The sequence below is a fragment of the Pleurodeles waltl genome, chromosome 6 (genome assembly GCF_031143425.1).
Source record: "Pleurodeles waltl isolate 20211129_DDA chromosome 6, aPleWal1.hap1.20221129, whole genome shotgun sequence".
Lineage (NCBI taxonomy): Eukaryota > Metazoa > Chordata > Amphibia > Caudata > Salamandridae > Pleurodeles > Pleurodeles waltl.
Genome location: NC_090445.1, coordinates 718,594,916 through 718,609,980, shown reverse-complemented (window position 1 = coordinate 718,609,980; position 15,065 = coordinate 718,594,916). Strand labels below are relative to the sequence as shown.

The 15,065-nt window shown below is 42.2% G+C and overlaps 1 protein-coding gene across 1 annotated transcript in view; it reads left to right on the top strand.

The window, feature by feature from the left end:
- Positions 1 to 15,065, top strand: part of PLPP4 (phospholipid phosphatase 4) — a 682,158-nt gene that overhangs the window by 193,700 nt on the left and 473,393 nt on the right. The window contains exon 2 of the mRNA XM_069239228.1: positions 2,739 to 2,847. Coding sequence (XP_069095329.1) covers positions 2,739 to 2,847 — 109 coding nt within the window. The remainder of the gene's footprint in view (positions 1 to 2,738; positions 2,848 to 15,065) is intronic.

Genomic DNA, 15,065 nt, shown 5'->3' with positions numbered 1-15,065 from the left:
AGCGCCAACATGTTGCCACTGCTCCTGCAGAGTACATAGGGGCCCATTGTAAACAATGGCATGCCCCCTTTTCACGCCTGCTCTGAGCAGGCATTGAAAGTGCAGTAAAAAATGACGCAAGGAAATCTATTAGATTTACTTGCGCCATTTTTTTAGCCCCCCTATGCCTGGTTCAGGCATAATGTAGCTCAAAGGGAAACAAAGTGGTGCAATGCATTAATTGTGCCGTTTGTAAATATGGCATGCATTTTTGGCCTTCTAACACCACAATACCGTAAAAAATGATGCTAATGTGGTGTAAGAATGGCACTACGGGCTTTTAAATATGCCCATAAATGATCCTACCATGGCATTCGCCTGCCACATTCTGTGCCAAAATGATGCTGTAGCGGGTGATTCTCCTTCCATATTTTAACTAGGAGGCTCAGTGCAAAGGATTTCAGTGCCTGAGGAAAGTACAGTTTACCATTGTTCCTTAATATTTTTCTCTTAGAATTTAGTGCCACCTACTGTAGGTACCCTTGGGTTGAAGACTATCCTCACCTTGAGGAAATGTCGCCCTGCTGAATTGCGCAATTTCCGCAGTACCCAGCTCCGAACAACTCAGGGTTAAATACCACTTCTAGAAGGACCACCTAGCATGTCTATGCAACCTCTTGTAAACATCCTTTTGTTCTTCCGGGTTGCATATGTAACACAGGATTATTTTATTTTCTATATTATTTTTGTATATTTGTATAGCGTGTGAATCAGCCCCATAGAGCCCCAGAGCACTGTAGAAGCAACTGGCAGTGCAATATATAGAATCAATACCTTGAAAAAAATAGAGTGGGGGGGCATTACCTACTAAGGTGAACTGAACCATTCCCCCATGCTTTGTTCAGAACTGGGTGGAAGAAGAATGTGAAAGACACTAGAACAGATCAATGGATGAAGAGTGCTGGGTGAAAATATATGTAACTTTAGTAGAATCAAAAGGATTTAGCTAATGCCAGACCTAAAAATGCCTAATTTACGACACGTTAAGTGGTGCAAAATCGCCTTGCAGCACTGAAATTCACAAAATTCCATAATTTTCGCAGTTGTGAAAATTAGCACAACTGGAATTTTTTCAGGTGGAAACTCGTTAGGGCAGACTATATCTCATGCATAACATTTACCCCTTGAACATCCCCTGTGCTTGTATCTTGAGGGACTTTTCAATGCGAGCTATGCCCTCACTCTAAAATACACAAAATTAAATTTTGCAATTTCACACAGGTTCATGTATGCCAAGGACAGTGATGGTGGCAACTATATGATTCTAAATTTGTAGCAACCACTTCTAGATACATGTCTTCTATCTGCCAATTCCCATATAGTCCAGCCCTCCAAGACCAGATCCAGTAACATTGATGAAACATGGGGATTTTCAGTAAATGGTGTGTTTGGTAATGACCAAGATTTAAGATGATATTTTATGGATGTAATGAGTGAGCTATAGCCATCTACAAGGCTTTCTCCAGTCCTTCTTATGCAGCTACATAAGCATATTCTGTAGTAAGTCGGTTTAAGATTGTTCTGTTTAAATATCCATTGTTTTAGGCTAGCGTTTGTATTTGCACATTGGTCTTCTTGGAGTAAATGTTGTTTTCTAGCATCAACCTCTTTAAACAGAGTTGTCACTGTCTAACTTGTCTGCATTATTCTGGGTGAGTAGGCTAGAGTTGATGTACTAGTCTAGTTCACCAAAAATGTAACCCAAAGGCTGACTACCTAAAATATGTGTATGGTTATGACACTTGGAAGTTAGCAATCAGATAAAAGAACTGGCAAGAGCAATATTGTACAGTGGTGAAGAGCAAAGTGAGCACATGTTGACACCATTTGTGAAGTTAGCCAGTGATGGAGACATGCTACCCAACAAAAATGTGGTAGAAGTGATCTGTAAATATTTGCAAAAACATGTATTGGCGATGGAGATCCAGCTCCTCTGGACTGAAGTGTTAAAGATGGCTGTGCCCCCGGAGGCAGTGAAGCAACAGTCAGCTGGTGTTATCAGTGGCCAGAATTGTAACCGAAACATTGAGCATGGTCATCACCATCATAGAAATTGGACTGGCTTGGGCCTAGTATAAAATTGCTTTTGAACCATGCCTGTCATCTCGTGACAGTAAATGTGAGTTTTATGTTAGATGATGGTTGACTTGTGCCTAAATCCACCCCGCAAGAGTGGGTAAATATTGGCAGGCTTTGGAGCAAGGAAAGTAGCAAATAAAGACCAATGTGTTCATATTAACAGTGAAGAGCTGAGCAGACACAGAGGAGGAGCTCTTTAACCATAGTGGACAACATGGGTTTGGCCATAGATTACAAATCACAATATGTGGCCTGGAGGAAGGTGCCCAAAGGCACTGCAGTGGGAGCAAAGAGTTAGTTGCTAGGAAACTAGATTGACACATACAAAATGGAAGTGGAATGCAGGATGAGGTTGCATGAAGGTTACCAGATTCGCCTAATGTTCATCAATATTAGACAAGGGCTGCCTTGCTCGGTCAGTTCGGTTAACCAAGCAGAAAGCTCATTGAAACATGTTGTTGTGGATGGGTGTGAGCCACTCCCATATAGTAGTGCCTGAGCAGAGCACTGTGCTAGGAGTACATCTGTAAATCATCCCAGCTTTACTGCTGACTAAATTTGTGTATGTCATATAACGTTTTTTGGCAGATTGTTAAGTTAATTTCCTTCTGTGTTTTCAGTTTTACAGAGTTTCTGGACCCTTTCCAGAGAGTTATCCAGCCTGAGGAAATCTGGTTGTACAAGAACCCTTTGGTCCAGACCGACAACATCCCCACACGCCTCATGTTTGTAAGTACAATAAGCAAGCTCTGACCTACAGTGTAACTACCTCACCTATGGATGAATTAATGCATAGATTTACCCTTACATAGCGCACACTGCAGTTTGATTTGATTTAAGGTCACTGAAGATACAAGGCAGGAAAAAAAACAGAGTAAATTGAAACTAAGTATGGTGAAGGAGCCAGCTACTTTAAAAGAATGGTTAAATAGCACCTTAAGAAAATACCATCTAGTCCTTTTTTTTGGTTCTAAATATTTTGTAGTTCTCAATATTTTATTAGTAGTTCAAATAAAACAATAAAAGCATAACAACACACAATGGCAATACATTGAGACCTGGAGAGTTCAAGCAGCTCAGTAATAACAACAATTATGATAACGGTTATGTCAGGGACTCTTATGCGAGTAATGTTGAGATAGGAAATTGGGACGAAACATTTGGTACTGGTGTGGTCGCTGTTATGACGGTTGGGAGCAAACCTGTTCTGGAAACCAGTAGAACAGCAGTTGACTCCTAGTTGAGGAAACAATCAACACTGAGTTACATAACTAGAAGAGTACTAAAAAGAAGCAGATGAGTAGAAAGCAAGGCGGGCGGATGAGGGAGAAATGTGAGCTGCTGATAATCTGCCACAGTCATGGTGGTAACAGGGTCGGAGAGATCCTTCAGGATGGAAACAAGTTGTGAATGAAGACGTTCAGTGTTTCCACATACACTGCAATGTGATACGATTGCCTTTGTCAAGCGATTGGGATATATGTGTGCTTCTAAGATAAGTGACCCATGCCCACCACACATGGAAAGAGACATTGCCAATGGATTTCCAGTTAATTAATATGACTTTAAGGGCAATAGTGAGCAGCAGATCTAGTAGAGCAAGCTCAGAATCTGGGAGATCTATAGGTGGCACGGCTGGTATGGTCTTCTTATTTTTTCCTCTGAAGACTCTACTGAGGAAACCTGGTTAAAATGCTGCCAATGGCTGCCTCTAAACAAATTAATCCCTTCCCTGATGCAAACAAGGTTCTTTGCTCCTCACTTCCTGTATTAAACCCTGCTAAACTTTTCAAACAAAAACCTAAAGATACTGACACTTGCTGGGCTTGCAACTCATCAACTGGCAATGCAGAACACGTTCTTTTCTTCGTCCTGAGTTTCTTCCTTCCGGGCGGGCATCTCTTCCCAATTGAACAAAATTCTCAAGGACTGTTTCCTATATTTTCAGAGAACGTCAATGCTGAAATGGAGCTATGGTGGTCTGAAGTGAAAATAAAAGGTCTTTGTAGGGGTCAAGGTGGCATTTGTACTGCTCACTTACTCGTCAAAAACAAAGAGATGGCATAGAAAGCAGGGGCCTGACCAACAGTAATGTTGATGTTGTACATCTATGAGTATCTCTCTTGAGAGCTTAAAGAGCCCTATTGCTAGAAGGTCTATGGACCAATGAGATACAAGCGCTGTATGATTACGTTAATAATCAGGGTCATTGCTACTGAATGCTTTGCAGTCCTGTGAGTCTATCAAAGGTTGCTACAAAGTGGGCTGTATGAGTCACTGAGGTTATAGAAGCCTTTACAGTACATGCAACACACATAGAAGTGCAAAATCGCCTTATAAATTGTTTATGTGCAGGGAGGGAAGCCTTTCTGCACATAACCAATCCAGCCTCTCAACGCAGAAACCCTTTCACTATGGTGCAAGGATGCCTGCGTTGGCGCAGGCAGCTTAATTCAGTGCCTGCGCAGGGGGAAACTCAGGGGTGAGTCGTATTCCTGTAAATACAGTGCATCCCTGCATTTCAAAAGTGGCTCGGCGGTGCTATTTTTGGCGCTGCGCCTCTATTGAATAAATCAGGGCCTATGTGTGCAAGCGGATGTACTAGGAGAAAATCAGCACACTCCCTTAGGATCTATTTGTGGATCACCACTGTGTTTGAATCCTGCACAGTATTTGAGTGGCCCCCATTCAGTTCTCTCCTGCAGGGGTTATCCTGGAGTCACTGTGCTAGAGTTTGGAGCTCCTATATCAAGGTAGAGTGCAGTGCAGAAGATGTATCGGGGCTTGCCTTTCCCTCAAGCAAATTTCCGTTTATATTTTTTATTTTTCAGTGAAGTCAAATTCCACAGTTTGTTAAGCTTGGATTGTCCCTTACCTCAGAGGCTCTACTTTGCACACACAGAACCTGGCCATTAGCGCTTCCTTTCTCGGTCCCATAGTCAGAAGGCTTCACGATGCCCTCGGCTCCATCTTAGTTCTTTCGAGTACACTTTTGATGAGAATTCAACTGATATCTGATCCTGAGAAGAAGCAGCTTGAGCCCACAGGGTTGTTGACTTTTAAAGCCCAATTGCCAATTCTTTCTGGAGGCAAATGACAGAGGGCACCCACGAATCCATTTCTGGTTGTGGGAGGAGTTGGAACATAAAATCACATATCCCCAGACAACATTTTAAGGGCCTGGCTTTCCATGACTTAAAATATGTCAGCAATAAAGACTTGTTAGTTTCTAATCAGTACAGTTTACGGTGTCAGTGGCCAGTATTTTATTTTGTTTGTCTTGCGATCTGGTAGAAATAGCCTATGGCTTGAATGGGAGCGACTTCAGTCACCCTTGCATAATTCAGGTCCCTTATGCATGAAAGGTTTTTGCTCCTGCATATCCTGCTGTTCACAAAATTGGAGGCTTTGCTACCACAAAAACCTGACTTTAGATGTACAAAAGATATACTGCACGTCGTAAATATTTTTATGCCTCTCACACTGCGACTCTTATGAAGTGAAAGATGAAGGGGATGTCCACCCTTCACTAGAGATTCCCAATGAGATCTGTCCCTGAATTTGCTTATGGAAGCCATTGATTGCATAGGTGTTGGCTCTCCATAAGGGGCAGCTTCCATTTTGTAAATGTGGACTTTGGACGTAGGATGGAACAGTGTTTGTACCTTGTGAACAACAATGCAGGCACGGAGGCCTCCTGTCCCTGAAAGGTCTCCATCCCTCCATTTGTAGCCACTCGGTAGGCTTCACAAAGAGAATCCTATCTCATTTATATGCATCAGGCTGGATTTTTGCGAGTCCTGCTGAATGAGAGTTTTTGCAAAAAGACATATTAGAACATTTATCGCAGCTCAAAAATATTCTCAGATCACAAACCAGTACCTCTGCAAACGCAGTTACTGCTTCGAAACACCAGGAAAGTGCACTGGTGCCAATTAAACCTTACACTCAGCATTAGGCAGAAGTACCCTCTTAGTACCCTTTTGCCATTGTCATATCTTTCTCAGTGGCGCATGGAACGCGGGCTTCTTCTTTCATAGGCCTTGCAGCCCCCTGCATCACCTCGGAGCTGGCGCTTATTAAATGGCTGCAACTTAAAGTCAGTCAATGTTTGAATTTGTACTGTATGTATCTGCATGGCTGTGAATAAGCATATGTGTGCGCGCGTGGGAACTAGTTTTACTGCAGATACACAAGTATGTTAATTTCAAGATCTTTTTTTCTCCTGTAAATGGTTTTGTGATCGTGTACCATTACTATACACATATTTATGTTTACATTAAATTGTTTTATCGTCCGTACACTAGCGTTCAATTGATATATATATATATATATATATATATATATACATATATATATATATATATATATATATATATATATATATATATATATATATATATATATATATATATGTGTTTGTATATATATGTGTATTTATTTTACCCTCATAAAAGTGTTATCATACACGCAATGGTCTCTGCCTTATTGTGTCACTGTATGTCAGTTTCTATTGCTTTGGAATAATCTGATATGGAAAACAGAAAACCCAGTCTGACCTATTTGAAAAGCAAGCTAATACAGACCCTTGCTTTTCTGAAATCATTCAAATGGCTACATCGTTGGGAAGTAAAAGGAAAATGTTCTCATCGGTAGTTGGAGGTTTAGGAGTGGTACATAAGAACAATTATCCTACTGCACACGAGAAACTAGCATTGGCAAAGCCCATAAGTCTGGCCATGGCAAGCAGGAGAGAGTTGTTTTTCTCTTGCAAACACATGCCACAAAATAAATAGAAAAAATGTAGGTACTTAAACATGCCCATGATAAGCATGCAAATAATTTATAAAATGAAAACGCATTCACTGATGTGGACGTTTTGCTACTGACGTTTAAAAAAAAAAAATAACAAGCCTTTGGATGTTGTCAGGTCACTTGCACACTTCATGGCAGTATCTTTAAAAAGGAGATAGAAAATAAGGGCCATATGCACAGAGTTTAGAAATTGCAATTTCCTATTTGCGATTCTTTGCAAATCGTAATTAGGGAAATCACAATTCCTAATGTACATGAACGTACAAGTTGGAAGTACAGATTTCTAATGGGGTTGCAATAGACCTAACTCTCCTCATTAATATTAGTGAAATGGGTCACAATTAGGAATGGCAGCCATCATAGAAATGATGGCCCGCTGGAGTCAGCAGAACACCATGTCTGTGATTGCTTTTTAACAAAGCAAACTTTCTTTTTAAGCAGCCCGTTTTCCTTGAAGGAAAACAGGATGTGTTTCAAACAATGGAATGAAACATTTAAGTGTAATTTTTTAGGGACCACTGCCTGTTCTTGAAAAATATTAGTTTCAACATTCACAAAGGGAAAGGCATCCTGTGGACACCCCTTCCCATTTGGAAATGGTTATCACCATTCTGGAGGTGTCGATAAATAAAATGATGTTTTGCAACCGTAATTTGGTCCCAATCATTCATACCTAGCACTGCAATTCAGTATTTGGAAGGGCTGTCCTAAGCATGGGGATTGCCTTGAAATATCTTTCAAGTGTAATTTCGCATTGGGAGTATGAAGAGATGTGGAGTTTGGGGTCTCTGAACTCATAATTTAACAATATATCTTTTGGTGAGGTTGGTTTTTAAATCATAAGTTTGAAAATGGCACTTTTAGAAAGTGGGAATTTCTTGCGTAACCATTCTGTGCCTCTGCCTGGTTGTGGAATACATGTCTGGGCCAGGATGACAGTTGGGCTATTTGTGAATTGACTTTAGACAGTCACACAAAGGGAGCTAAGGTGTGCCTTGCATATCCGGATGGGAGTCCTGAGCTAGAGTGGTTGGGAGAGGAGCAGGAGCAGAAATGAGTATAAGTATTGGGTCTCTTAGACCACAACTTCTGAACACTTCTGGACTGAGGACATTCTGCCAAGAAGAGGTACTAGTTGCTGTAGGAAGGACGGCCACTCTGCCTGTTGCTTTGCTGTGCTGACCTGCTGCGTGCTGCTTTTGTCCTGGGAGTGAAAGGACTGGACTTTGCTTTCTACATCCTGTTTCCAAAGGTTGTACTGAGCTTGCCTCCATCAAATACTTCATCTGCCAGCACCTGGGCTCTCTTGCTGAGAGTCCTGACTCGCCAAGTGGTGCCAAATGTAATTCCTGGGCTCTTGGGAGTAAGTTCAGGTGCAACCAAGAAGAAACCAAGTGCAGCGACTCCAGAGCGACTTCGGAACCGGCACCTCTGTCAGACTCTGCGGAGCTGTCTGCACCGGAGCCTTGGTCCCCGATGAGTACAACAACTGATGCCACAGTCCTGACACCACTGCAACACCTCTGAAGTCCTGCCACAGTGTGACTCCTGGGTGCTAAGTCCCTGACATCCGGGACACCCAACTCTGACTCCCCATGGTGTGATCGTGATACCGCAAAGTCAATGTCTCACATCTTAACCTGCTGGACATATCGACCCTGCCAGATCGTAAGGAACTGATGCCTCACCACTGACCCTGTGTCACCTCTCCTACAACGATAAGGAACTGACGCCTCACCTCCCATGCCTCGCAGTAAGGAACCAACCCCTCACCTTCCTGGTAGTAGTAAGGAACCGACTCCCCACCAACTCCAGCAACGCCTCATCTCTCTGTGCAATATCTTTGTTTCATTATTTTCCAAAGGTACTGTGGCTGAAGTCTGTTAGACTCCCTGACTGGCCCGCACTCCCTTGCGAGTGGCATGGGACTGTTGGGAATGACTCACTCAATGAAGTTGTGATAGCCCCAGTTCGAGCTATTTAATTTCTCAGTGCTTTACTGAGATTTCATCTTTAAAAATGTGTATCTTTGCTTGTGTATGTTGGATTTTTGTTGTTTTAGTGTTGTTTCACTCATATAAATATTGATTAATCTTCTGACATACTTTTGTAGTGTTTTCATTGTGTTACTGTGTGTGTGTGTGTGAGTTTGTGTGTACAAATACTTTACACATTGCCTCTGAGATAAGCCTGAATGCTCATGCCAAGCTAACAAGGGGGTGAGCAAGGGTTATTTTAGTTGTGTGACTCCCTTATGCTGACTAGAGTGAGGGTCCAAACCACTGCCAACTAGAAACCCAATTTCTAACATTGGTGGCAGCTGTGTTATTTTTGTTTTTTTTGTTGGCTTTCTCTTTTTTTGCCTTCTTGAAACTTTGCAGCTTTTGGATTATCCACAATCATATCTCAGTAAGGTTGCTGCAGATTTGGTATTTGAGGAGGAGAGGTTGGAAACCTATTTGGTGCCTCAGCTCAAAAAGTTCTCTATGGAACTCAGGTGTCATATCAAATGCCTCATTAGAAAGGAAGAGCTGCAAAAGGCGCTGAGGGCCTGGTTGGCAGCAAAGGGGGCTGATGAACACACAGAGAAGGAGAATTTGTGTTGTAGAGGGAAAGGGGGAGAACCTGCATGATGATTTGGTGGATAACAGGATCTGCCTGGGAGGAAGGCACCTTCCAGGTTAAGCAGTCGTGTTTCCTCACGAGGTCTGACCCCAAAGGAGCTAGAGGACAGGAAAGAGGCTAGGCGGCTCCAGAGATGGAGAAGCTCAAGCTGAAGCATGAGATGGAGCTTTAGTTGGAACTAGTCAGGTTCAAAAGGGAGGCACAGAAGGAGAAAAGTGCCATAGAGGAGAAGAAAATGCTTCAGGCTCAAGAGCTGAGTTTGAAGGAATTGTATCTGAAGAGCAGATCCAGCACAGATGATGGCAGCAGTACTGCAGTGAGGTCTGAGGGGAAGATATATATTCCCAAGGATGCAGTAAAGGATTTCGTTGTGGGGATGACATAGAGCAGTGGTTCTGGTTCTGTCAATAAGGTAGCACTGAGGATGTGTAGGCTCTCTGAGAGAGATTGGGGGGCAGGCCTGTGGAAGTATTTCTCAGTGGAGGGGAGGGACACCTTGTTGGCCTTAGAAGAAGAGGATCAGATGTGGTACCCTGCCATGAATAATGCCCTGACCCGAAGGTATGATCTCACCCCAGAAAATTACTGGGTAAAGTTTAGGGAAACTGCTAAACTTGGTTCTCAAACTTGGGTGGATTATGTTGATTTTTTCTGTAGAGCACTGTATGGTTGGGTGAAGGGCAGTGACGTAACTGACTATCAGGGGCTGTGCAATGTGAACGCTGAATTTTTACTAATGAATATTCATGTATTCTGAATGTTTTGACTTGGAAAGTGTGCCTACTTGAGTGGCCGTCAGGAATCATGAAGTGTCCGTATTAACTGCTTATTGAAATTAACTGATGTGCTCGCGTTTAGATTAATGTAGTAGTGTTATATTAATGATTTTGTAATATGCAATTGCTTTATTAACTGTAGGCCTTAAGTTAGCGAGGTCTTGGACCTAGTTGCACAACCTCATGTTAAGTTGCATTGTTTAAATAATTCACATAAAATGGCTGTTTAGAGAAATGAATACCTGTGTTGTTTCACTGAGTTGACAAAAAGCTAGCAGATGTTTAACATTCTAATGAAAAACTGCTTGTTGGAAAATCTTGTACTAGTAGAAGCAACAATGTAAAGTTTAGAGTGTGAGAAAGCGAAGTTCCCAGGGGCTAACAATGGATGCACTGACTGAAGGACAGAGAGATACAAAATTGTTACCTGATGAGTCCAGCAATGGGAACAGGAGAAGAGGAGCCAATCATTGGCATGTGAAAGACACTTTAGTCATATCTTAAGATTTGAAATTCTACTTTCATTGGACTAAATGTAAATGTATGATTATTTGATCAATGGCAATGTGGAAAGTGTTCTGGATGATTTTAATTTAACATGATCGCACCAAGAGGGATGCGATTATTTCCGTTTTCCTTCTTCACCAATGAGGCGTACTCACCTTGATTCTGCTACTTAGAGCATTCTATTTTTAACTTTATTGCTTATACTTTTGATGTTGAATAATGATTCCTTACACTTTGCTTTACAAATGGTTCGGATAGTTTCAAGTCCCCAGGTTCTGAACCATTCCCTTTCATGGTCTGTTGCTGTTGCTGACCGAACTGATGTCCAATTGACGAAGACAGTCACAGCTTACTGATCCATAATGAGGAAAGGTATAATCAAATGTTATTGTGTTTGATGTAATTTGTCTTTTGTTCCTAGGTAGCAATCGCTATTTTGATAGAGCCACAGCTAGATGTTTTTCAAAATTTGTGTTGTCTGAATTGTTTTGCATGTAGTCCAAACATGCTATTGTAATCAGAAGGGTAGTGAGGGATGAACTTAAATGCTAGTAGGTTGCTATTAACAATTAGTAGATGTTACTCAGTTGCTTAATCTAAATGTATTGTATTTCTATTGCACAATTATTCTTGCTATTGATTTGTACTGTACCTCTAAAGTGCGTAATAATTCACCCTTTGGTTCAGTTGATATTTTTTAGAAGATTTGGTCAACCAGTGTTGTTTTTGTATGTACATCATTTGATTTTGAGACTAAGTTACGTGATATTAGCATTGTTAATATAGGGAAATAAACATTCTAACTTTTACAAGAAAGGTTTGGTTATTCATGGCCAAAGGGGTCAAGCTGTGTGGAATTACTGACTCCAAAGATTATTGACACTGTTGATTGGTATTGATACTGATTTGTATTGGAATTGAGTCCTATGGTGGGATTTACTCTAAGCGCAGTCAAACGGTCCATTGAACCTCTAACGCGTCCCCTTATGAATTAGAGATAAGAACCCAATAAGGTCAGACGTGCTCACACAATTTGATTGAAGTGGAACGTTTGTCTAGTCATAGTTTTTAAGGCGCTGCGGCAGCACTTCATTGACAGCAAGCTTACTGACCCCAGGAAGCTTACCAAGAAGGCAGACCCCTGGTTCAGCACCAGGGTCCAAAAGAAGTTGTATGTGGGAGACTTAGTTAAGGGTGGGCAGAGTAACCATAGAAGAAGGAGGGGGGGACAAGGATAAAAGTAAGGAGTTCTCAAAAGGGTTCCCAACCAGTTCCCAGGGTAAAGATTCCCAACCTGCTGTTGAAAAGAAAAGCTGGTGCCCTTCAGGAAAGCCTGCAGGGAAGGGACCCCTGAAGTGTTTTTCCTGTGGCCAGGAAGGGCATTTCAGGGGGTAGTTCCAATTGTCCCAAGTGGGTACATCCTCCCACCGGTGGGCAGTCACATGGGATGGCCAGTGTAGTGCTTGGGCATAAGTTACCTCAGTTAGTGGTGTGGTGCCAGCTGAGTTGACCCTAGTCTCCCTGGGTGAGGATGAGGTGGTGTCCCTGGCCGAAGGTGAGGTGGTCCAGAGAACCCTCATGCCTGACAATACCAATACGTACAGGTAGTGGGTAACCATCAATGGGAGGCGGATTGAGGCTCTGAGAGGCACAGGAGCCAGTATGACAACTTTCCGCTGTCATCTGCTGTCTCAGGAGCAAGTAGTCCCTAATGTGGTCCACCAGTGTCATGGGTCTATTTTGGTTAGTCGCTTGTGCACCATGATAGCTTAGCCTTTAGTGGCTTGTGGCCTGTGCCCTTTTACCCAGTTACCACGGTCATTTGTTTTTATTCATTTTATTTTTGTAAAACCGTTAGTGGTATTGTTTTAATTTCAATATCAGCTGCTATTCTGCGGAAGCATCATTATCAGTGCTATGGATGACATACTTTGCATCACATTCTTTTCCTCTGAATAACAAGAAAGGAATGTGAGGCACACAGAATAATATTTTGTATTGCTGGCCCAAAACTTCGTAAACAGTCTAGCTCTTAGGTACAGGATCCTGGGCATGAACATAAACATGCCCCTATAAAAACATTGTGTAGGACAAAAGACATTAGAGGGGTTCTAGCCAAAATTTCCATCCTTGCTGCATGGCAGGTTTTGGACGACCTCAGCCTTTGTGTCTCCACTGATCCTGATCTGGAGACTGGCGACCTGACCTTGTACCAAGGTAATGGGGGAGTGTGCTTCTCATGGACACTGTACAGACAGATTTGGCTTACAATGCCATGCTCTCTCTCAGGGGCTAAAGATTAGGCTTTTAGGTAGGAATTGTGTACTCATGTTATGATAAAATATTGGGGTTGTTTATATTCACAGCTCTAATTTTCACAATCCTGATTTTGTTATTCCTCCCTATCCTAATCTTTGCAGCTCATGCATTTTATCATAGATTACAGTCTTTTCAATAAATGTTTTTAAAACTGTCCTGCATCGCTTTTCTTGCCTATGTGTGTGTAAGAAACTTATATATGGAGGAAAAAAGGGTAGGACTTGTTTCCAGCACGATTTCCCTGAGAGGTTCCCTCATCAAGGCTGCCACAAATCACCTTTACCAGTTGGGGTTTGGTGAAGTGCTGCTAGTGAGCCGGGAGGTTTGGGCCAACAGCTGCCAACTGGTGCGAGAGTGACTCAGTTGCCTACAACGCAGAGGTGCTGCTGCCCCAAATCCAGCAGTCTTGTTGCTATGCAAGAGTCCTTATGACATGGCGCCCCAACAGCGCTTGGATGCCTGGCTTCAGGAGTGGGCACCTCACAGAGAAAAGCCAGGAGGGGTTCCATAGCGGTATGTGTACAGCACCTTGAGACCCTAACGGGTGAGTAGTGTGCTATACAAGTGTGAAGTTTACAGTTTTTCCTCAGCTAAATAGGTTGTTCAAGCTTAAAGCATAAAAGGATTTTTCCTTGTTGGTGGTCCCAACCCTAACACCTATTCTCAAATATGGCAAATCCTGTAAACATCAAGGATAACTGCAGACATCCGCTCACACAATTTCTTTTAGCCCATGGCTTAACAGAAGAGGGCGGGGATGTCACATTTGTCGTGGAAGCACACAACCCATATAGAACAGAAATATTCTATTCTTGGGTCAACGTTCCCGAAGTAGATGCAAATACACATACATTTCATGCATACAGAGTAGCAAACAGACCACAACATTACCAAGCTTATCAATACTTGATATACCTCTCTCTTATCAAGAACATCACAACCTGTTCAATGGCAGGCTTTCACATGTAATACAACCAGTGAGATTAGGTCCTTTCAGCAATGATGGACCAACGTGGCCAACACTTGGCACATATACACCACATCCTAATGTGCATGCTACAAGCAGCTGATGTACACACACTTTACATTGAGGTAGTAGCGATATATAGACAAGTAATACAATTTGTGATGCAGAGTTTGAACACCTCCCTAGCCAGGGCTGCTCCAGCTGTTCATCATTTATCCATACCAGGAATGAATTCACAGACAATCCACTCAATAATGGGAAAAGCACCCATAGAGTGGGAGAAGGTTCTATTCTGGATTGCACAAAAACAAAGGAGCTGGAAGATTGTTTCTGAATACTGGAACCCAAGACAAACATAGAATTCTCATCATGTGCTTGTCGTTTGGCATGGTCCCCTCAATAGAAGACTGTAACACCTGGGGTTCAGTTTTTGCCACAATCTACAATATCACACATGCTACCCTGACACTTGCCAATCTACCAGAAGTGTTAAAACAAATCCAAAATGAACACAGGACCCTTAATTGTGGGATGAAACTGATGCACAATTTTGACACAATGTCCTCAATTATTGTAAGTAGCATTAAAGGGGAAGCAGCGACTTTGGCCATTGGCCGATGGCTCAGAGAACAACAGGAACAGGAGCGCGAGCTGGCAAAGGTTATTTCTAGCACCTCTACTAGTATACGAAGGGGTTTTCTGAGGGCCAGACCAACCAAGGCACAACTACAAAGTATCACCCCCAATGAAGGTACCAAACATGCACAAGAGAGTTCTAAAAAATGCTGGGATAAACAAAAACAAAATAAAGACAGACAGAGTGAGAGAGGAGAATCTCCGCATCTGGAGACCTCGGAAAGAAGATATAATCTACGAAATAGAGACACTTTTAAATCTTCTGATAGATACCAATTTACTGAATCATATCCCTCTTGTTC